General features: G+C 46.7%; 2 protein-coding genes across 2 annotated transcripts in view; one reads left to right on the top strand and one right to left on the bottom strand.

Moving 5' to 3' along the window:
- The window catches only part of dhx32b (DEAH (Asp-Glu-Ala-His) box polypeptide 32b), a 41,469-nt gene extending 33,161 nt beyond the window's left edge, over positions 1-8,308 (top strand). The window contains exon 11 of the mRNA XM_078223419.1: positions 7,919-8,308. Coding sequence (XP_078079545.1) covers positions 7,919-8,114 — 196 coding nt within the window. The 3' untranslated portion in view covers positions 8,115-8,308. The remainder of the gene's footprint in view (positions 1-7,918) is intronic.
- A 6-nt stretch (positions 8,309-8,314) lies between these two features.
- On the bottom strand, positions 8,315-24,159 carry bccip (BRCA2 and CDKN1A interacting protein). The gene is made up of 7 exons (XM_078223430.1): positions 24,026-24,159; positions 19,231-19,305; positions 19,052-19,132; positions 16,988-17,077; positions 11,730-11,914; positions 8,985-9,156; positions 8,315-8,642 (listed from the first exon to the last, which is right to left on the bottom strand). Exons 1-7 carry the CDS (start codon positions 24,146-24,148, stop codon positions 8,472-8,474), a joined length of 897 nt encoding a protein of 298 aa, XP_078079556.1. The 5' UTR covers positions 24,149-24,159; the 3' UTR covers positions 8,315-8,471.
- Between the last annotated feature and the right edge of the window lie 47 nt (positions 24,160-24,206).

The following is a 24,206-nucleotide window of genomic DNA, read 5'->3' as shown; positions in this document are numbered from 1 at the left end:
GTCCTCTCGTAGCAACCATTTCAGCCCTTGGAAATAGCCTCTGAGAGTCTACCCTATCCAGACCTCTCAACATCTTGTAAACCTCTATCAGGTCACCTCTCATCCTTCGTCTCTCCAGGGAGAAGAGACCAAGCTCCCTCAACCTATCCTCATAAGGCATGCCCCCCAATCCAGGCAACATCCTTGTAAATCTCCTCTGCACCCTTTCAATGGCTTCAACATCTTTCCTGTAATGAGGTGACCAGAACTGCGCGCAGTAATTAAGTAAAAAGGTATCATTTTGCATGTATTGATTTTTAGAAAGTTTTTTGCAATCAAAAATACTTTTGAACTTAGTTCTAAAAAGACCAGTACTAATTCAAAGTTATCATTTTAATTGCCCAGCTATTGAAGCAGGATAAAAATTATCTATTTTTGCACTGAAAAGCAAAATATAGCACCTTTCACCACATCCCAACCACTTTACAGCCAATGGAGTAATTTTGAAGTATAGTCACTATTTTAATGTAGGAAACATAGCAGCCAATTTACGCACAACAGGGTCCATAAATAACAAGGTGGTTATATTCAGATAATCTGCTTTTGTGATATTAATTGAGGCCCAGGACAAGGGGGAATAATTCCTCTAACTTTTTGGAATAGTGCCATGAGATCTTTTACATCCACCAGTGAGCAGTCAGCACTTTTGGTTTAATGTCTCATCCAAAAGACTGCACCCCCCACAGTGCAGCATTCTTTCAGTACACTGTTAGCCCAGATTTTTATGCTTAAAGATTTTAGAATGGGGCTTAATCCCACAACCTTCAGACTCAACAAGTGTGAGTACTACCAGCTGAGCCACAACTGACAACATGGTCACAGATAACTAAATGGAATGCCTTGTTTTTATTCCTTTACAGGACGTGGGCTCTGCTGGCTGGGATGAGCATCTTCATTGCCCATCCCTAATTGCTCTTGAGAAGGTGATAGTGAGCTGCCTTCTTGAAATGCTGCAGTCCCTTTGGTGTAGGTGCACCCAACAGTGTTGTTTGGGAGGGAGTTCCAGGATTTTAACTTACCAGATCCTAAAGTATGAGAAGAACTTCGGATTAGAATGGATTGCTAATCGGTGTATACAATGCATAATAATTCTAATTTTTATAGAGCTAGTGAGTTGAGGGTTAAGGCAGCTATTAACAAAGAACAAAGAACAATACAGCACAGGAACAGGCCCTTCGGCCCTCCAAGCCCGCGCTGCTCCCTGGTCCAAACTAGACCATTCTTTTGTATCCCTCCATTCCCACTCCGTTCATGTGGCTATCTAGATAAGTCTTAAACGTTCCCAGTGTGTCCGCCTCCACCACCTTGCCCGGCAGCGCATTCCAGGCCCCCACCACCCTCTGTGTAAAATACGTCCTTCTGATATCCGTGTTAAACCCCCCCCCCACGCCCCCCCCCCCCCACGCCCCCCCCCCCACCTTGAACCTATGACCCCTCGTGAACGTCACCACCGACCTGGGAAAAAGCTTCCCACCGTTCACCCTATCTATGCCTTTCATAATTTTATACACCTCTATTAGGTCACCCCTCATCCTCCGTCTTTCCAGTGAGAACAACACCAGTTTACCCAATCTCTCCTCACAACTAAGCCCTTCCATACCAGGCAACATCCTGGTAAACCTCCTTTGCACTCTCTCTAAAGCCGCTACGTCCTTCTGGTAGTGTGGCGACCAGAACTGGGCGCAGTATTCCAAATGCGGCCGAACCAACGTTCTATACAACTGCAACATCAGACCCCAACTTTTATACTCTATGCCCCGTCCTATAAAGGCAAGCATGCCATATGCCTTCTTCACTACCTTCTCCACCTGTGACGTCACCTTCAAGGATCTGTGGACTTGCACACCCAGGTCCCTCTGCGTATCTACACCCTTTATGGCTCTGCCATTTATCGTATAGCTCCCCCCTACGTTAGTTCTACCAAAATGCATCACTTCGCATTTATCTGGATTGAACTCCATCTGCCATTTCTTTACCCAAATTTCCAGCCTATCTATATCCTTCTGTAGCCTCTGACAATGTTCCTCACTATCTGCAAGTCCAGCCATTTTCGTGTCGTCCGCAAACTTACTGATCACCCCAGTTACACCTTCTTCCAGATCGTTTATATAAATCACAAACAGCAGAGGTCCCAATACAGAGCCCTGCGGAACACCACTAGTCACAGGCATCCAGCCGGAAAAAGACCCTTCCACTACCACCTTTTGTCTTCTGTGACCAAGCCAGTTCTCCACCCATCTAGCCACCTCGCCCTTTATCCCATGAGATCCAACCTTTTGCACCAACCTACCATGAGGGACTTTGTCAAACGCTTTACTAAAGTCCATATAGACGACATCCACGGCCCTTCCCTCATCAACCATTCTAGTCACTTCTTCAAAAAACTCCACCAGGTTAGTGAGGCATGACTTCCCTCTCACAAAACCATGCTGACTATCGTTAATAAGTTTATTCTTTTCTAAATGCGCATACATCCTATCTCTAAGAATCCTCTCCAACAACTTGTCAAGCTCACCGGCCTATAATTTCCCGGGTTATCCTTCCTACCCTTCTTAAATAACGGGACCACATTAGCTATCCTCCAATCCTCTGGGACCTCACCTGTGTCCAGTGACAAGACAAAGATTTGCGTCAGAGGCCCAGCGATTTCATCTCTCGTCTCCCTGAGCAGCCTTGGATAGATTCCATCAGGCCCTGGGGATTTGTCAGTCTTTATATTCCCTAAAAAACCTAACACTTCCTCCCTTGTAATAGAGATTTTCTCTAATGGGTCAACACTCCCCTCCAAGACACTCCCAGTCAACACATCCCTCTCCTTTGTGAATACCGACGCAAAGTATTCATTTAGGATCTCCCCTACTTCTTTGGGCTAAGCATAATTCCCCACTTTTGTCCCTGAGAGGTCCGATTTTTTTTCCCTGACAACCCTTTTGTTCCTAACGTATGAATAAAATGCCTTGGGATTCTCCTTAATTCTGTCTGCCAAGGACATTTCGTGACCCCCTTTTGCCCCTCTAATTCCTCGTTTGAGTTCTTTCCTACTTTCTTTGTATTCCTCCAGAGCTCCCTCCGTTTTTAGCTGCCTGGACCTAACGTACGCTTCTTTTCTTTTTGACCAATCCCTCAATTTCCCTGGTTATCCACGGTCCTCGAATCCTATCCTTCCTTTTTACAGGCACATGCCTATCCAGCAGCCCTAACAACTGTTCCTTAAAAGACTCCCACATGCCAGATGTGGATTTACCCTTAAACAGCCTCTCCCAATCAACAGCTGCCAATTTCAGCCCAATCCCACTAAAGTTAGCCTTCCCCCAATCCAACACCTTACCCTTGGGACACCACTCATCCTTTTCCATCACTATCCTAAAGCTAACAGAATTGTGGTCACTATTTGCCACATGTTCCCCTACCGAAACTTTGAAGACCTGACCGGGCTCATTCCCCAGTACTAGGTCCAGTATAGCCCCCTCTCTAGTTAGGCTATCTACATATTGTTCCAAACAACCTTCCTGTACGCATGTTACAAATTCCTCCCCATTCAGACTCCCAGCCCTACGCGATTTCCAGTCTATCCCAGGGAAATTGAAGTCTCCCACTACAACAACCCTATTTTTCCTGCACCTATCCATTATCTCCTGACATATCCGTTCTTCCACTTCCCTTGGGCTGTTGGGGGGCCTGTAGTATACCCCCAACATAGTGACTGCGCCCTTCCTGTTTCTGAGTTCCACCCACAGTGACTCGTTACACGACCCCTCTGAATTGTCCTCCCTCTGCACCGCTGTAATATGCTCTCTAACTAATACTGCTACTCCACCACCTCTTTTGGCCCCTCCTCTGTCTCGCCTAAAACACTTGTACCCCAGAATATTCAGTTGCCAGTCCTGTCCCTCTTTCAACCAAGTCTCTGTCACCGCAACCACATCCAAATTCCTCGTAAGCATTACTGGAAATATTCAAAAATATCCATCTTTTACAATGTGAGAAATAAATGAAACTTTTTTATATCACATCTCACTAGTCAGCTATATGCTTCCTGATAGCCAATGGAAGAATGGGAATGCTACAGTCTCACCAGATTAAGTTTACAAGCACATGCTCAAACCATCATATTTGAGTTAGTCTGATGACAAATAATTTAATTTTAAGTCAAAATTTATTCTGTGAAGAGATTTAAAGGAAACCCTACTGTTGTGACATTTCTTTTAAGGGAATATACAAAGCCAGGTGTGGAGTAGCACATGACCAGCAGCTAGTACTGTGTGTAGGAGTTACAACTGTGTTGTCCTTGTGAGTAATAGTTGCTGAATCCATAAAGTAGATCCATCTCCTGAGCCACACTGCATTGTATCTTCAAATAAATGGAACCAGCATATAGTTTACCAGTCCCTGGTGTGAGATTAATGAGTCTGTGTAGACATAGAAACACAACATAATGGCCGCAATCTGCACAAGACCACAGGCCAAGCCACAGACAGGATTTAGTAGTAACACAGAGTGTACATCAAAACCCTGGGAGGCAGAATCCCTCTCCAGACAGTGCTTTGCAGTACAGTGAGTACCTGGTTTGTGGACTGCTTAGTTAATGAGAGCAGCAGAATTGCAGGGCCATTTATTGCGATGTCCTCTGGTGCCATTCCTGCACAAAATACAAAAGCGTGCAAAACAGGGGAAAAACATGGCCTGCAACCACAAAAAAAAGAGGGAAGAGAATAAAACAAAACACAACAGCTGCATTGATGAATCTCTTCAGAGTAGAGTGATTAAAAGTCTCCTACACATCAGGAAGATAACCTTAGTGTGGTGACACTGTGGTTAGCACTGCTGCCTCACAGCACCAGGGACCCGGGTTCGATTCCCGGCTTGCTTCACCATCTGTGTGGAGTCTGCACGTTCTTCCCATGTCTGCATGGGTTTCCTCTGGGTGCTCCGATTTTCTTCCACAGTCGGAAAGATTGTTAAGTGGATTGGCTATGCTAAATTCTCCCTCGGTATACCTGAACAGGCGCCAGATTGTGGTGACTAGGGGGATTTTCGCAGTAACTTCATTAGTGTTAATGTAAGCCTTTGATTTGATTTATTATTGTCACATGTATTAACAGTGAAAAGTATTGTTTCTTGCACACTACATAGACAAAACGTACCATTCATAGAGAAAGAAACAAGAGTGCAGAATGTAGTGTTACAGTCATAGCTAGGGTGTAAAGGTCAACCTAATGCAAGGTAAGTCCATTCAAAAGTCTGGCAGCAGCAGGGAAGAAGCTGTTCTTGAGTCAGTTGGTATGTGACCTCAGACTTTTGTACCTTTTTCCCGAAGGAAGAAGGTGGAAGAGAGAATGTCCGGAGTGCATGGGGTCCTTAACTATGCTGGCTGCTTTGCTGAGGCAGCGCAAAGTCAATGGATGGGAAGCTGGTTTGCGTGATGGATTGGGCTACATTTATGACCTTTTGTAGTTTCTTGCGTTCTTGGACAGACTAGGAGCCATACCAAGCTGTGATACAACCAGAAAGAATGCTTTCTATGGTGCATCTATAAAAGTTGGAGAGAGTCGTAGCTGACATGCCAAATTTCCTTAGTCTTCTGAGAAAGTAGAGGCGTTGGTGGGCTTTCTTAACTATGGGGTTGGCATGAGGGGGGACCAGGACAGGGTTGGTGATCTGGACACCTAAAAACTTGAAGCTCTCGACCCTTTCTACTTCGGCTACAATTAAGCCTATTTGTGACAATTTAAAAAAATTCCCCCACATGAATTGGAAAACAGATGTCCTATCTGAATTTAGGCTTTTTGAGCAATGGATGGAATTTTTAGATTTATCCATAGCAAAACCCATTAAACAAGCGGTAACAACAAAGATAGCCATTGAAAAATGAAGAATTCCATAAAAACCTGGGACCTGAGGAGGATCAGAAGGACTCTGTTGAGCTATGGAACATTCTGGATGATCAGCTTCATGTAAAAGTGAACGTCAGGATTCACTGTTTGGAGCTGATGGCCCACAGACAGCAACCACAAGAACCGATTGATCAGTTCATCGGCAGGTATCACGATAAGGGCAAGAACTCAGATTCCTTACAAGCTGAGCTGTCTGAATGGATAATGGAGCTGGTTATAGCTTCAATGCCGATCAAACCCTTCCAAAAAGACCTTTTGGGGAAAAAAGTCATAATATTGACACACTGCTAAAAGCTGGCACAAAATACAAAGCCATTATAACTGGGCAATACCTACAAGTATTAGGTGGAGCTCCCAGTATTCGCACAGTAGCCAGGTTGCAGAAAGCAAGCAAACCATGTGGAATCCACTGCAAAACTGTCCAGCGTTCCAGTATCTTTGCAACATGTGTGATGTAAAGAACATTGGGCTCACCCACAGAGGAAATCTGGTTCCAGCGGTGCAACCAGAGGTTATAGTGTGATATAACCAAACAATAAGCATATACAGTGAGCAGTTATTACTACAGTGAAGTCTAAGTTGAACTTTCTCATAGAATTATACCTTGTAGGAGGCTATTCAACCCATTTCAGATCTATCCAATTATTCCCACTCCCCTGAACTTTCTGCACAGGCCAGCAATTATTTCACTTTAAGTATTTATCCAATTTCCTTTTGAAAGGTTCCCACCACCCTTTCAAGCAGTGCATTCCAGATCAAAATACCTTGCGTGAAAATACTCATCTCTCCTCTGGTTCAGCTGCCAATTTCTTTAAATGTGATTTCTAGTTACCAACCCTCAATCAAAACCCCTTGTGAGCATAGAAAGGAGAAAGACAGACATGCAATTAGATAGAGAAGTCTTGTAGTCATGTACAGCACTAAGTGATTTACCCACTAATAAAGTACTTTAGAAGTGTGGTCACTGTTGTAATGTAGGAACGAACGACATCCCAAGTGACTTCAGAGGATGCAAGGGGCAAAGAAAAAAGGAAGGGGCAGTGGAAGCCCAATCCCAACATTTCTTCATCCAGTATTACATGATTTTCCGGGGGTTGCGGAGAGGGAGAAGGTGCAATGGGAAGATTCCTAATTAACTTTAAACGCTTACCCATGGTTTCCTATCCATTATATAGTTAAAAACCACAAACTTCATTTGAAAGCAAGAATTGAAACAGGGGCTTTTTTGCTCTGTATGTTTCAGTCTCAAACCATCTTTTCCCATGACACTGGAACTCTTTTGCCATTTGATTAATTCACGTCAATACTATCCAAAGCTTTGTAGATGGTTCAGGTAAAACACCAGCTGGACTCTCAGGAAGCCCTCGAGTCCCGCATGATTTCAGGTGATTCTTGGACAGCCTTGAGGTTGCACCAATCTGCAGCGAGCATTGATTCTGGTGCCTGGAGGGAGCTCTGTGTGTAAACAGTTGTCCTCCAATTGGGCAATGTTAAAGTTTTATTTATATAATAAGTAAGCTTACATTAATACTGCAATGAAGTTACTGTGAACATGCCCTGGTCGCCACACTCTGGCACCTGTTCAGGTACACTGAGGGAGAATGTAGCATGGCCAATGCACCTAACCAGCACATCTTTCGGACTGAGTGGGGAAACTGGAGGAAACCCACACAGACACAGGGAGAACGTGCAGACTGCACAGGTAGTGACCCAAGCTGGGAATTGAACTCGGGTCTCTGGCACTGAGCCAGCAGTACTAACCACTGCCACTGCACCACCCCCTGAATGTATCTGAATAGTTGCAGTTGTCAGTGGCTGGGGGTGGTCAGAGACAGCTCGGTTGTGCTGTTTGTCAGGATCTAACAACCTAGCCCCGGAAATCAAACATTTTAATGCAGGCTAGCAGTTTTGAAACATAGCAACTTCAGGGCAGTTTTATGACACATTAGGTTCTTAATTTGACACTTGCAAATTTGTTTCTGCAGGTTTGTACAGCTGGCTCCTCAATATTACTTCAGTAACCTACCCCCCAGTGAGAGCAAGGAACTCCTACAGGAAATCATAGATCACTTCTCAAAACTGCAAACAGACGGAGCCAAGCAGCATGTATCCAGCAAAGAAAACAAAAAGCCAGAGGAAGATATTAGCCACCAGAATGAAGACAGATGTGCCATTCAATGATGGACTAACTTGCAGGTTACAAGACTGGCCAAAAAGCTTGCACTGTTTACATGTTGTGGTGTAAAGTCACAGAGCCACTCCAGGAACTTGAACGGCTTTAAACCTGGATTTTCCTCTGCTGGTTAAATTTTAACCCTGATGTATTACTTTGTCTAAAAGTTTTAATATTCCTTTGTCTAAATAAAGTACAGATCAAAATATCACAAGGAATTCATTTTATTTATCCATTCATAAAATTTCATTTGTCATTAAAAATATCAAATTAACAGGATAAAATAACTGCACAATATTTACAATTTTAAACTTTATAGTCGAATTTATTTGGCTCGAGTGAATGATTTCTATAGTTGCAGTTGGCTATATTGTTAGGTATTCTTTGAGTTTGCCCATAATTGTATTTATGCGGTCAGTGGGAATTAGCATAACTGTGCGAAGAGGTTTCATAGGAATGTCATCAAAAGACCAGCGTCCAGACAGGCAGCTGTCGCTCTCTTCCTGCACCGAGTAGCTGAATGTCAGAACAGATTGCTAGAAAAAAAAAGGTAGATAATTAGAACTGGAAAGTCAAATTTAAATAAAACATTCAATAAAACAAAATAATGCATTTTTACATTTAAACAGGAATGGACACATGGCCATTTATTTCTCTACATGAAGATTTCTTAAAAACATAAACAGCCATGCAATTAAAGGATTTTGATGAAAGCAAAATATTGCGGATGCTGGAAATCTGAAATAAAAACAAACTGCTGGATGAACTCAGCAGGTCTGGCAGCATCTGCGGACAGAGAGACACGTGTAACATTGAGTCCATAATGACCCATCTCCAGTTCTGAAGAAGGGTCATATCGACTCGAAACATTAACTCACCTCATGAAAGAACTCATCTTCTGCATTTGCAAACATTAATTCTTCTTCCTTCTTGCCTTTTTGCTGTGTCTTGTTTTTCTTTCCCACTTCCATATAGGTCTTGCTGATCATAAGGTAATAATGACTCTTGCCACAAGGTTTATTGGTTCTGTGCGCATCCTTCAATTCAGCCCTAAGTATATTCAAAATTGCAAAAATAGGAAAGGTTTCATGAGACAGGCGCATAACAAACTAAAATGCAATTCCTTTAACAAGGCATTAGTTTTATCTTTCAAATAAACTGTCATTTTAACATTCTACATAACATTAAATTTTCATCATGGTCTTAGTCCACTAGGCTGCAGTATCATTAACTAAAAGGCTTTTGGGATGTTGGAAGTCCAAAGAGATTTAGGGACTGTGCCTAGATGCACAAACTATTGTGAAGGACAGACTATTTAAAAAGCTCTTTGGCATGTAGCCCTGTATCTAGAGGACCAGAATGCAAGTGGGTACAAGTCATGCTTCAACTATCCAAAAGTCCTGATTAGACCACACCTGGAGTACTTCAGGCAATTCTGGGCACCACACCTTAGGAAAGATATATTAGCCTTGGATGGAGTTCAGCATACATGCCTGATTTTTAAGGCATGACTTTAATTACGAGGACAGACTACACAAACTAGAGCTATATTCCCTCAAATTTAGAATATTAAGGTATGATTTGATCATAATTTTCAAGACATTGAAGGGAACATATAGGGTGGATGAAGAAAAACCAGTTCCACTGGTGGGAGAACAGGGGATAGTCTAAAAATAAGAGCCAGGCCATCCAGACCAGAAATGAGGAAATATCTACACACAAAGGGTTGCAAAAGTTTGGAACTCTTCTGCAAACGACAACTGATATTAGATAAAATGTTAATCTTGAATTGTAGTTTGGTAATGCTTTTGGTTAGTATACATCTAACAGCTGTATATTGAATTAGGTCACAAATCAGCCATGATCTCGTCCAGGGACTAAATGGCCAACTGCTGCTCAATGTGAGGGAGAGGCGAGGGAGAAAGGGAAGCATTTTTCATAAATGCAGGTTTGCATAAGAAATATTTGTCAATTGGATCAGGCACTATCCCATTCTTTTGTATTTCTGAGCTCAAGACAATGACACTTGGTGCTGCAAAACAACAAACCTCCGTTTTGTCAGTGCCAGCTCAGAGCACATCTTAACCTCAAAACTCTAGCTGTAATGAATTTATTTTATTTCTCGCAATCTCACAAAAAAAAGACAAATAAAAGTATGTTTGGTCTGTTAAATCTGTCCCATACTGTTGTATGTAATTTCTATATAAAGCACAGCACACCTCACTCCAACCCCAAAAGCAATCCTCTAGAAGACAAAAATTCCACCAGCCGGATCTCAAAAAGATTTTCTCCAATTCTGACTGGGAGAAACATCCACCGAACCTTATACATCTCTTTTACTTCTTTAAAAAAAGACCCTATCCTACAGGCAGTCCTACTTTAAAACACCGACATAACTACACCCATAGATTTCTCTGGTCTCCTACTCCATTAAAAATCTAGTCACTGATCATATAATCCCCTAAGTCCACATCACATTTGTTGACACTGAACTACATCTGCCTCTTATCTGTCCAGCATACCACACCATAAATCCTACAATCTCTTGCATTCCTTTTTTTTCATTCTTGCATTATTTTTCACTTTTCCATGACCCCCCCCCCCCCACCCCCGAGTTTATCAGAGCTTTGTTTTCTGAACTGCTGGTAATGGAACTACTCAACAGCTTTGTGTCTTTAAGATGCAGGTCGCTGTGAATTTATGCTTTCTTCATTATATAAACAGTGTCGGGTGCAGCAGTTAGCATGCCTCTTTCCTTTCCCCGTTGAACTAGAATTCATTTACCAGCACGTAGGTGAATGGAAGATTTAGGAGTGCAGCACAAGGTCACAAACTGTGATACCATGTAATTCTGCTGTCAGTGCCTTATGCATGTCCCGTGGTAACCTGCCAGATCTGTTCTCCCGTCTCAGTATGTCAAATTTGAATTGGGGGTGGGAGTTGCATGCTTCCACCTGAAAAATTAAAACAAAATAGTACCTCTCCCCATTACTCCACTAGGATTGGTACTTTCAGTCTGGATAAGTTGATAAACTGTTTGCGTTGCCTGTAAAACTGAGTTGGAAAGTCGGAAGTCAGGCAACTGTCCCACCTGTTGGAAATATGTACCTTAGGCAAATATGTGGGGTAGATGAAAATCGTTGAGGTACCAAGACCACTAAAATATTTGTACAACTACTTTGAAGTTTAAAATTACAAAGTGAAACCTTATCTCTATACATCAACAAACAATACATTGCTGGTCCACATTTGGATTTAGCAGCCTAGGAGTTTAGAGCGGATTTAGGATGTCTAATATGCATGCCTTTTACTCATCTTATCCACTTAACACTTGCTATGGAATGCATATTATATACCAGCCAGCAAGTACAATTACCACAATATGTTCTGAACAATAATTTACTTCTTTCACAATCTGCTCCAAACTTGAATCAATACATTGTCTCTATTAATGAAGGGCTCATCTCATTTAAGAGGAACTGCAGTTGTACTGTACTAATTTATGTCACTAGATCAGAAACTTAACATGTTTCCACCAAATCCCACCCCCCCCCCAAAAATCCTGGAATTGTTCACAAACATGTCTTTTATGGCAACACAATAGCTCAGCATGGGGTCCTTACTGGAGTTGTTTGTGCAAGGGCAGAGAGATCTGCGGTGGCACATTAATGAAGCGCTCGCTGATGAGGAAGCTCACTGGCTTGCTGTTGTCATTTAGTATTTTGTCCAGTTGCTCAACTGCACTCTGATGATGAGTCGTGCATTGGCTCAGAACCAATTCCTTAATCTGTTCAACAGACTCCATTCCCTGGAGATCACAAAAAGTCAGTCAACTATATTGTCATTTATACTGTTCCTGTATTTTAAAACAATTCACAAACTGTACAAAAAGTAGTGAAATGGTGCATAATTTTCAGATAAGCTTGCAAACATATCATTCACGTTACTGAAAATGTTACAAAAGCTAAGCAGACTTCATTATTCAATAGCTTGAAAAGTTTATTGTAAGTGTTACATGAAAGAAACAGCATGATTATTTTGAAAACAATGGAAAATTAATAGTAAAGAAACCTTTATATTATGTATTTCTGCTTTCTATTAATTTAAGTTCACTCTTTTCGGAGGCATGGTGCACAAGGAAAACCCACCCCCTGCAGAACATACAGTAAATGTTAACTTGGAGAATGTGCATGTCAAATCATAAGTGCTGGGCCACAATTTAAGTGAACTTGGCCAATTTGATCAGATGTGCTTTTAACGATGATAATGCCTTTAACGGTTTTAGAACCGCTTCTAATTAAGTACTAAAAATGTTTCCACCCGTTATCGTTAAATATTTTGGTGTCGATTAGTGGGCCAATACTTAAAGGCAGGTATTCTGCCAACATTTAAGAAACATCTGGATGAGCTTAAATTGCCACAGCATAGTAGGGTATGGACCAAGTGCTGGTCAATAATTGGTATTTGATGGTCAGCATAGACGTGGGGCCGAAGGGCCTGCTCCTATGCTGTATGACTCGAGATCATAGCATTCTAATTTTGTTTCTCATGATTATGCTTCTACACAGGAAAACTGGAATTATTTCATGATTTTTAAAGGAAAATTATTGAATCTGCAAAGAATCATTCAAACAAATTAAGCATTCAGAGCACCTATCTTATCCCTTCACATCACTTTCTCCAGTCCATCCTTAACTCTCAATCTACTTCCCTTTGCTTCCTTGTTTGACAATTTTCCTCAAGTCTATCCATTTATTCCTCCACTTATATCATTTCTTCTTAGCAGTGCATTTCTTGACCTTAGGAATCTAGTTAGGCTTTTGCATATAATTTCTGAACTAGTTTGTTGTAGTACCTTGGACTGCCCAAGACAACCTCATCTTGACTTAAATGACAGGAATGCCTAGCGTGAAGAAGTACCGTTCTTCTCTCCAATGGGATTTCTGTCTGTCTCTTTTCACCGGCATTGCTGTCCATTTCCCTCTTGGTGTTCATCAAGGTGTTTACCAAAACTCCTTTCTACAGCCACATTTCCTTCCTCAGCGACTTTCTCCATCTCCAACTCACCTCCACGTGGATTCCAACTGAAGTTCCATCCCTCGTGTTGAATCCACCCAGGATTACAGGTATTTCTGGGACGTACAACACTCCTCCGACTGCTGTTCTCACCACATTCTGAGAGCCACTCTCAGTGCCATGCGCCGCCATAAGTACACACTTGACCTCTCTCTCTCTCTCCCGGAGGACCGAATCATCCTCTCTCACAGCTGTCCTCGTCTCCAGTTTCATTTTATTTCTTATTTGTGTTAGAAGCCCTACAGTACAGAAAGAGGCCATTTGGCCCATCGAGTCTGCACCGACCGCAATCCCACCCCAGCCCTACCCCCTTATCCCTACATATTTACCCTCTAATCCCTCTAACCTACGCATCTCAGGACACGAAGGGGCAATTTTAGCATGGCCAATCAACCTAACCCGCACATCTTTGGACTGTGGGAGGAAACCGGAGCACCCAGAGGAAACCCACGCAGACATGAGGAGAATGTGCAAACTCCACACAGACAGTGACCCGAGCCGGGAATCGAACCCAGGTCCCTGGAGCTGTGAAGCAGCAGTGCTAACCACTGTGCTACCGTGCCGCCCTGCTTATTTCATCTGAAGCCTGAACAAAAAGCTTTTTCTTTTCCTCACAGGTGTTAAGAAATGCAAGCTCCAACAACTTACTGACACCAACACTCATCTTGGACCCTCCACACTTTTCCATCCTTTTGACCCCATTCCTTCTTCTATTAATCCCAGCCCTTGCCGTGTATTCACTATACCCTCTGACCTTCTCCTTTCTGATGTTGAACTTTCTGTATTCAAAGGACTGTTTCATCACATCACTTTACGTCCTCATCTCAAATGAATTTCAGGCCTGGCGCAATGCTGAACTCTACATCCGTCACCTCAGTCTCCATGCTCACTTCTTTGGGCAATCCTCCCCCCAGTTCCGTTTCACAGATCCTTTCATCTGCCTCCAGTATTCTTCCTCTATCTGGACTGCACTCTCTGGCCTCCTACCTACTCTTAATCTTTTCATTGAGAATTGTCAGGGTGACATCAGCCTTGGACCATTCCTCCATCACCTCAACTCCTCATTCCCTTCCCACAGCACCTCCCTGGCAATCGCAGAAGCTGCAACACTCGCCCCTTTATCTCTTTGTTCCTCATCATTCAAGGCGCCAAACACTCCTTTCAGGCAAAGCAACGTTTCACTTGCACTTCTTCAATTTGTTCTACTCTATTCGCTGCTCTCAATGCTATCTCCTTGTCTTTGGTGAGACTAAACACAGATTGGGTGACCATTTTGCAAAACACCTTCATTCGGTCCACAAGCAAGACCCTCAACCTTCCTACCACTTGCCATTTTGACTCTCTTGCTCTCAAGCCCATATATCCGTCCTCAGCCTGCTGCAATGCTCCGATGAAGCCCAATGCAAACTGGAGAAGCAGCATCTCATCTTTTGATTAGGCACGTTATAGCCCTCCATCTTGACCTTTTTTGTTAATATCCAACACATTTTTTGTCCCAGTGCAAACCACCACCACCCCATCAGTCACTTGTTCTTAAGTTTTGTTCTCACTGAGCAGATCTTTACTCTCCCATTAATACGTTATATTTACCTTTATGCAACTACAAGCACTTTCTACTGACATTAACATTTCCTGTCTCATGTCATCTTTGTTGCAATCTCTCCTAGCTCCCACCAGTCACTGACCTTCTAATCTGCTACAGGTGCTCCACCCCCTTTTATACAGTATATAATCCATTACATTTCTCCGATAAAGAGTCCTCTGAACTCGAAAAGTTAACTCTATTTTCTCTCCCCAGAGGTCTCAGCTGCCAGACCTGCTGAGTTTTTCCAGCATTTTCTGCTCATGCTCTTCTTGACTAGTTAACAATGCTTAAGTCTTTTTGCTTGTAGAGCATCTATACACATTGTGTCCGAGATTCAGAATGAAAACCCAAAATATGGAGCAATTGAATTGCACCCATCAAAATGCAACTGTCATATAAATGGGACATCAAAAAATGTCACACCAAGAATCTAAATTACTGGGTGCTCAAAGACATTAGGAAATACAAATATTTCAGACCTTTTTTTATATCAAACCATCTGATACATTAACAGCAGCCAATCTACATTGAAGCCTTGTCTTTAGATACTCTTTAAAAACTGGAGTTTAATTTAGATAAATAAGATAAATTAGATAGATTTAATTTAGATAAATAAGATAATTTAGATAAATGCGAAGTGATGCATTTTGGTAGATTGAACCAGGGCAGGACTTACTCAGTTAATGGTATGGCATTGGGGAGAGTTACAGAACAGAGAGATCTAGGGGTACATGTTCATAGCTCATTGAAAGTGGAGCCACAGGTGGACAGACTGGTGAAGAAGGCATTCAGCATGCTTGGTTTCATTGGTCAGTTCATTGAATACAGGAGTTGGGACGCCTTGTTGAAATTGTACAAGACTTTGGTAATGCCACACTTGGAATACTGTGTACAGTTCTGGTCACCCTATTATAGAAAGGATATTATTAAACTAGAAAAAGAGTACAGAAAAGATTTACTAGAAAGCTACCGGGACTTGATGGTTTGAATTATAAGGAGAGGCTGAATAGACTGGGACTTTTTTTTCTGGGGCGTAGAAGGCTGAGGGGTGATCTTATAGACGTCTACAAAATAATGAGGGGCATAGATCAGCTAAATAGTCAATATCTTTTCCCAAAGGTAGGGGAGTCTAAAACTAGAGGGCATAGGTTTAAGGTGAGAGGGGAGAGATACAAGAATGTCCAGAGGGGCAATTTTTTCACACAGGGGGTGGTGAGTGTCTGGAATAAGCTGCCAGAGGTAGTAGTAGAGGTGGGTACAATTTTGTCTTTTAAAAAGCATTTGGACAGTTACATGGGTACGATGGGTATAGAGGGATATGGGCCAAATGCAGGCAACTGGGACTAACTTAGGGGTTTAAAAAAAAGGCGGCACAAATAAGTTGGGCCGAAGGGCCTGTTTCCATGCTGTAAACCTCTATGATTCTGTAATTTCTAAATTTCAGTACTATTTGGCCATGAGCCAATGCTCATGGTTGTCTTTTCAAATAATCATTCAATTCCTTTTTAAATGTCTAATATCTTTATAGCTACTTTTGGTAAAACATTCCACATTCTAATAGTTTTCTGTTAAAAGAATCTTACTTTTGTAACTTACCTCAGATGAAGAATGCATACACGTCAATCAATTACATTCCCACGTTCTGCAGGCTACATTTTTCCCAAAAGCTGATTAATTTGGTTAAGCATTACCCACCTTTCACAAGTCTATGTTGACTATCCCTGATTAACCCAAGTCTAAGTATTCACGAATTCCATCCTAAATAATAATTCCAGAAGTTTACCCACAATGAACATGAAACCAAGTGACCTATAATTTACTGTCTAATACTTTCCCTTTTTGAACAGGAATGTAATGTTTGTCACTCTCTAACATTTTGGCACAATTACTGTTTTCAAAATAACCTGGGAAATTTAAGAGTAGTTTGAATGCTTCAAAGCACCTCGCAAAATAGTTCCATTGCCTTTTTACAAGGCAAAGCACCAAGAATTCTGATTACAGCAATTTGGCACAAACCCTATATTCCAAAAAGCTAAAAGTTGAGCTTAGTCGTGGTCTTCAATAATTGTTAAATGTTTTAAGCCCTTAAGATGTTTTCAAAGCAGCCAAACAAGACATGTAATAATTGGCCAATATAGAAATTAATCTAGCATTCACATGCATTAACAGCAAGATTAATAATACAATCCCAAAAGCAACGCAAGGGCATGGTGTACTTACCTTTCTTTCTGTCAGATTTAAAACAGTGATGAATCCAAATATATCATCTTCATCGTCTTCATCACTGCTTCCATCCAAAATCTCAGCTTGCTTTAAAATATAAAATGATCCAATTATGCTATACAGTGAAACCTATATCCAAGGCGAGTCATACATAGTTTTATTTCTACTTAATACCCAGAATACATGTCAAAAGACATACAACCAATCTTCTATTGCAGCTCAGTTATTTTCTTGACATTCAAATTTCTCCCAGAAATCATATAGACCTGAAGTTAGCCCTGTATAACAAAGCTCAAAAAGCAGTACAGCACAGGAACAGGCCCTTCGGCCCTCCAAGCCTGCGCCGATCATGTTTACCTATCTGGACCAACTGCTTATATCCCTCTATTCCCCGTTTGTTCATATGTCAATCAAGATCAGTCTTAAATATGGCTAACGTAACTGCCTCAACCACCTCACTTGGCAGTGCATTCCAGACCCCCACCACCCTCTGTGTAAAAATCTTCCCCCGCACATCTCCACTGAACCTTTCCCCCCTTATCTTGAACTTGTGCCCCTTTTAATTGTTATTTCTGCCCTGGGAAAAAGCTTTCAACTGTTCATTCTATCTAGACCTCTCAATTTTATAAACTTCTGTCAGGTTGCCCCTCAGCCTCCGTCTTTCTAGGGGGAACAATTCCAATTTATTCAATCTCTCCTCATAGCTGTATGTATGTACTATAAATAATATATACTATATACAGGTTATCAAATAGCAGACTGCATAATGAGTCAAGTTTACACAAGAAAAAAGCAGTCCTCTCCCCAATTCCAAGATACCTCTAATTTACAACACACTCCAAAATCATTCTTACAAATGTCAGGAAAAAGAGATTTTGTTAGCGTAAATTGAAAGCTGTTAATATGTTCTGACAAAGCATTACACCTGAAACATTAATCCATCTTTCTCCTTCAGATCATCAACCTGCTTTGCACTTCCAATATTTTGTTTTATTCCTTTATCTACCTCCATGACTGCTGTAATGTACCATTTTAAATTGCCAACAAACCTTTATCCTGTACAACTGACCCAATGGAATAAAAGCAAATTACTGCAGATGCTTGAATCTGAAACCAAAAGAGAAAATGCTGGAAAATCTCAGCAGGTCTGGCAGCATCTGTAGGGAGAGAAAAGAGCTGACGTTTTGAGTCCAGATGACCCTTTATCAAAGCCGGTGACAAGCTAATGTGATATGAAATCCAATAAACTGTAATAGCAGCTTTATTTCACTGCAAAGTGGAAGGGAATATGCTTTTTATCTATAGGCAGTCATGAAAATTAAACGCCTCTTGAATGGTAGCAACTGCTATGCAAACTAAAGTCATATCACTGCATCGCAACAATATTACATATAATAGCTTCGATGCCAGTGTTTGAAGTAGTCATGATAGTGATACTAAACTAATGTCACTTGCTCATAACTGCTTCATCTTTGAATATATCTCACTTATACTGGTGAAATCATCTTAAGAGTATAAAACATTGCAATTCAACAGAATAATCTGCAGTGAATGTAGAAAATTGATGCCAATGGTTTTTTACACAGCGGACGAACAATCGTTTTGCTTGGGAATTTTTTTTATCAATAATGTAACTGTGGTACGTTTTGCCAGTTTTACATGTGGATTCTAAATAAGCTGTTTTTACACCAAAAAATATTTTCAATTATAAAGAAATCTCCAAGGGTGAATGCTCTCTGCATAAATTTAGTTTTGAAAGAAATGGGCAGTTCCCAAAGGGCTCCTCAACAATAAATGTGACTACCGCCCATGTTTAGTAACAAGATCACCATCATGATATTTTATAAAAACTGCAAAGCTTAATTTGGACTAAAGGTTTAAATTTATCTGAAAGTCAAATTCAACTAGTTTAACCCATTGCAATGATATAAAAAGGTGAACATCTAAAAAAGAGCAATATTTTGTGAAAGGCGTGTTGTTCTTTCCCTCAGTTCTGTTCTGATATACCGTCATAGCATTTAAGAACTTATTTTGGAACCAATCTGGTAGCAGCTCTCTTACCCGAATAACACTTCCAATATGATTTTGCTGAATAATGATGTCAGTTAGTTCAGTGATGTTTACACTGGCCTTGAGAAATAACTGCAAAAATAGAAGATAATAGAGGGCAGCATTAGAACTGTTGAAAATATACGTTAGCTTAGCCACACATCAAAATAATTTCACATTTTCCAAGTTACCTGTTGCAACAATCTCTTGATTCCATTGTGGTCATTGTCAGATATGGTATGTGCTTCAAAATCTACTTGCACCTCCTGTAGAATAGAAATAATTGTAAACATTTGTTGTCAATAACACTTTACTGCACATCAAAGAAGCACTCCAGAAGGTGGTGGCAAGATGCCACCTTAAACCACTGCAGTCCATGTAGTACAGGTAGAACCAAAGAGTGGCTAAATTCCAGGATTTTGACCAAGTGCCAGTAAAGGAATTGAGATGTATTTCCAATGGCATGGAGGGGAACTTATAGGTCTGTTGCCCTTGATGTCTAGATAATTGATGTTGCAGATTTAAAGGAGACTTGGTGAGTTATATAGGACATCATAGTGCGCCAATGGTGAAGGGAGTGAGATGGTAAACCAGCTGCTAATCAAACAGGCTGCTTTCACTTGGATCCTGGATGCGGGATAATTGACGAAAGCTTTATGATGAGGTAATATAGGGTTGATGAGGGCAATGCTGTTTATTTTGTGCACATCAACTTCTAGTAGGCATTTCATATCCACTTTCCCACCACTCCCCTTCCTCTCACAGGCCTTGCTTGCTCCTCCTCCCTCATTCTCTTCCCCGATTCTGCCTTCTCCCTGTCCCAACCCCACTCAGCCACTTGTCGACCCCACCCAACCCTGCCCCTTCTGCCCATCCCCCCAATCTCCTACACTCCCTGCCACTTTCTCCCTTCCCCAACACCCCCACCAACACCTCCTCCCCTCAACCACGCCGCCAACCCACCCTCCCCCAACCCTGCTGCCAGCCCCATCCGCAACCCTGCCAACTCCCCAACCCTGCCACCGTGACACCCTTCCCAACCCTGCCAAACACACCCCCAACCCCTCCTCCCAACTCTGCCAACCCCTCCCTCAACTCTGCCAACCCCCCCAACCCTGCCAACCCCGCGAACCCCCCCAACCCCCCCAAAACCTTGCCAACCCCCAAAACCCTGCCAACCCCCCCAAAACGCTGCCAACTCCCCCCAAACCCTGCCAACTCCCCCCAAACCCTGCCAACCCTCCCCCCCAAACCCTGCCAACCCTCCCCCCCAAACCCTGCCAACCCTCCCCCCCAAACCCTGCCAACCCTCCCCCCCAAACCCTGCCAACCCTCCCCCCCAAACCCTGCCAACCCTCCCCCCCAAACCCTGCCAACCCTCCCCCCCAAACCCTGCCAACCCTCCCCCCCAAACCCTGCCAACCCTCCCCCCAACCCTGCCAACCCTCCCCCCCAACCCTGCCAACCCTCCCCACCCCCAAACCCTGCCAACCATCCCCACCCCCAAACCCTGCCAACCCTCCCCACCCCCCCAAACCCTGCCAACCCTCCCCACCCCCCCAAACCCTGCCAACCCTCCCCACCCCCCCAAACCCTGCCAACCCTCCCCACCCCCCAAACCCTGCCAACCCTCCCCACCCCCCCAAACCCTGCCAACCCTCCCCACCGCCCCAAACCCTGCCAACCCTCCCCACCAAACCCTGCCAACCCTCCCCACCAAACCCTGCCAAGCCTCCCCACCCCCCAAACCCTGCCAACCCTCCCCACCCCCCCCAAACCCTGCCAACCCTCCCCACCCCCCCCCCAAACCCTGCCAACCCTCCCCACCCCCCCCAAACCCTGCCAACCCTCCCCACCCCCCCCCAAACCCTGCCAACCCTCCCCACCCCCCCAAACCCTGCCAACCCTCCCCACCCCCAAACCCTGCCAACCCTCCCCACCCCCCCAAACCCTGCCAACCCTCCCCACCCCCCCAAACCCTGCCAACCCTCCCCACCCCCCCAAACCCTGCCAACCCTCCCCACCCCCCAAACCCTGCCAACCCTCCCCACCCCCCCAAACCCTGCCAACCCTCCCCACCGCCCCAAACCCTGCCAACCCTCCCCACCAAACCCTGCCAACCCTCCCCACCAAACCCTGCCAAGCCTCCCCACCCCCCAAACCCTGCCAACCCTCCCCACCCCCCCCAAACCCTGCCAACCCTCCCCACCCCCCCCCCAAACCCTGCCAACCCTCCCCACCCCCCCCAAACCCTGCCAACCCTCCCCACCCCCCCAAACCCTGCCAACCCTCCCCACCCCCCCAAACCCTGCCAACCCTCCCCACCCCCCCCAAACCCTGCCAACCCTCCCCACCCCCCCCAAACCCTGCCAACCCTCCCCACCCCCCCAAACCCTGCCAACCCTCCCCACCCCCCCCCCAAACCCTGCCAACCCTCCTCACCCCCCCCAAACCCTGCCAACCCTCCCCACCCCCCCAAACCCTGCCAACCCTCCCCACCGCCCCAAACCCTGCCAACCCTCCCCACCAAACCCTGCCAACCCTCCCCACCAAACCCTGCCAACCCTCCCCACCCCCCCCAAACCCTGCCAACCCTCCCCACCCCCCCAAACCCTGCCAACCCTCCCCACCCCCCCCCCAAACCCTGCCAACCCTCCTCACCCCCCCCAAACCCTGCCAACCCTCCCCACCCCCCCAAACCCTGCCAACCCTCCCCACCGCCCCAAACCCTGCCAACCCTCCCCACCAAACCCTGCCAACCCTCCCCACCAAACCCTGCCAACCCTCCCCACCCCCCAAACCCTGCCAACCCTCCCCACCCCCCCCAAACCCTGCCAACCCTCCCCACCCCCCCCCAAACCCTGCCAACCCTCCCCACCCCCCCAAACCCTGCCAACCCTCCCCACCCCCCCAAACCCTGCCAACCCTCCCCACCCCCCCCAAACCCTGCCAACCCTCCCCACCCCCCCCAAACCCTGCCAACCCTCCCCACCCCCCCAAACCCTGCCAACCCTCCCCAACCCCCCCCCCAAACCCTGCCAACCCTCCTCACCCCCCCCAAACCCTGCCAACCCTCCCCACCCCTCCAAACCCTGCCAACCCTCCCCACCCTCCCCAAACCCTGCCAACCCTCCCCACCCCCCCCCAAACCCTGCCAACCCTCCCCACCCCCCCAAACCCTGCCAACCCTCCCCACCCCCCCAAACCCTGCCAACCCTCCCCACCCCCCCCCAAACCCTGCCAACCCTCCCCACCCCCCCCAAACCCTGCCAACCCTCCCCACCCCCCCAAACCCTGCCAACCCTCCCCACCCCCCCCAAAGCCTGCCAACCCTCCCCACCCCCCCCAAACCCTGCCAACCCTCCCCACCCCCCCCCAAACCCTGCCAACCCTCCCCACCCCCCCCCCAAACCCTGCCAACCCTCCCCACCCCCCCAAACCCTGCCAACCCTCCCCACCCCCCCCCAAACCCTGCCAACCCTCCCCACCCCCCCCAAACCCTCCCCATCCCCCCAAACCCTCCCCACCCCCCCAAACCCTCCCCACCCCCCCCAAACCCTGCCAACCCTCCCCACCCCCCCCAAACCCTGCCAACCCTCCCCACCCCCCCCAAACCCTGCCAACCCTCCCCACCCCCCCCAAACCCTGCCAACCCTCCCCACCCCCCCCAAACCCTGCCAACCCTCCCCACCCCCCCAAACTCTGCCAACCCTCCCCACCCCCCCAAACCCTGCCAACCCTCCCCACCCCCCCCCAAACCCTGCCAACCCTCCCCACCCCCCCCCAAACCCTGCCAACCCTCCCCACCCCCCCCCCAAACCCTGCCAACCCTCCCCACCCCCCCCCAAACCCTGCCAACCCTCCCCACCCCCCCCCAAACCCTGCCAACCCTCCCCACCCCCCCCCCAAACCCTGCCAACCCTCCCCACCCCCCCCAAACCCTGCCAACCCTCCCCACCCCCCCCCAAACCCTGCCAACCCTCCCCACCCCCCCAAACCCTGCCAACCCTCCCCACCCCCCCCAAAGCCTGCCAACCCTCCCCACCCCCCCCAAACCCTGCCAACCCTCCCCACCCCCCCCCAAACCCTGCCAACCCTCCCCACCCCCCCCAAACCCTGCCAACCCTCCCCACCCCCCCAAACCCTGCCAACCCTCCCCACCCCCCCCAAACCCTCCCCACCCCCCCCAAACCCTCCCCACCCCCCCCAAACCCTCCCCACCCCCCCCAAACCCTCCCCACCCCCCCCAAACCCTGCCAACCCTCCCCACCCCCCCCAAACCCTGCCAACCCTCCCCACCCCCCCCAAACCCTGCCAACCCTCCCCACCCCCCCCAACCCTCCCCACCCCCCCAAACTCTGCCAACCCTCCCCACCCCCCCAAACCCTGCCAACCCTCCCCACCCCCCCCCAAACCCTGCCAACCCTCCCCACCCCCCCCCCCAAACCCTGCCAACCCTCCCCACCCCCCCCCCAAACCCTGCCAACCCTCCCCACCCCCCCCCCAAACCCTGCCAACCCTCCCCACCCCCCCCCCCAAACCCTGCCAACCCTCCCCACCCCCCCCCCCAAACCCTGCCAACCCTCCCCACCCCCCCCCCCAAACCCTGCCAACCCTCCCCACCCCCCCCCCAAACCCTGCCAACCCTCCCCACCCCCCCCCCCCAAACCCTGCCAACCCTCCCCACCCCCCCCCCCCAAACCCTGCCAACCCTCCCCACCCACCCCCCAAACCCTGCCAACCCTCCCCACCCCCCCCCCCCCCAAACCCTGCCAACCCTCCCCCCCCCCCCCAAACCCTGCCAACCCTCCCCACCCCCCCCCCCCCCCCCCCAAACCTCCCCACCCCCCCCCCCCCCCCCCCCAAACCCTGCCAACCCTCCCCACCCCCAGCTCTTCTCCTCCTCCCCCTCCCCCAGCCGCGTGCTTGGCTCTCTCGCGCTGGCCTCTCTCGGGCTCTCGCGGCGGGTGGCGGTTATTCCCTCACTTGCTGGGGCTCCAGCTCCGATTCGGACTCCTCGCTGCTCTCCCCGGACTCTTCCTCCGACCCGCTCTCCCCCGACTCCTCCGCTCCCGCCTCCAGCTGCCGCCGCTTGGCCGCTGACGCCATCTTCAGCCCGCAGCCTCGGCGGAACTACATTTCCCGGCGCATCCACAAGGCCGGAAAT

This window comes from Mustelus asterias, chromosome 11, assembly GCF_964213995.1.
Source record: "Mustelus asterias chromosome 11, sMusAst1.hap1.1, whole genome shotgun sequence".
In the NCBI taxonomy this organism is placed as follows: Eukaryota; Metazoa; Chordata; class Chondrichthyes; order Carcharhiniformes; family Triakidae; genus Mustelus; species Mustelus asterias.
Note: the sequence above shows the minus strand (reverse complement) of the source record. Positions and strands in the feature narration are given on the sequence as shown.

Bases quoted from the DNA above. Each gene is read 5' to 3' on its own strand.
- bccip (XM_078223430.1), bottom strand. From the start codon at position 24,148: ATGGCGTCAGCGGCCAAGCGGCGGCAGCTGGAGGCGGGAGCGGAGGAG. The intron at 19,133-19,230 runs GTAACTTGGAAA...CTATTTTTGCAG, and splicing joins TCAAGAGATTGTTGCAACAG to TTATTTCTCAAGGCCAGTGT. The intron at 11,915-16,987 runs GTAAGTACACCA...TGTGATCTCCAG, and splicing joins TAAATCTGACAGAAAGAAAG to GGAATGGAGTCTGTTGAACA.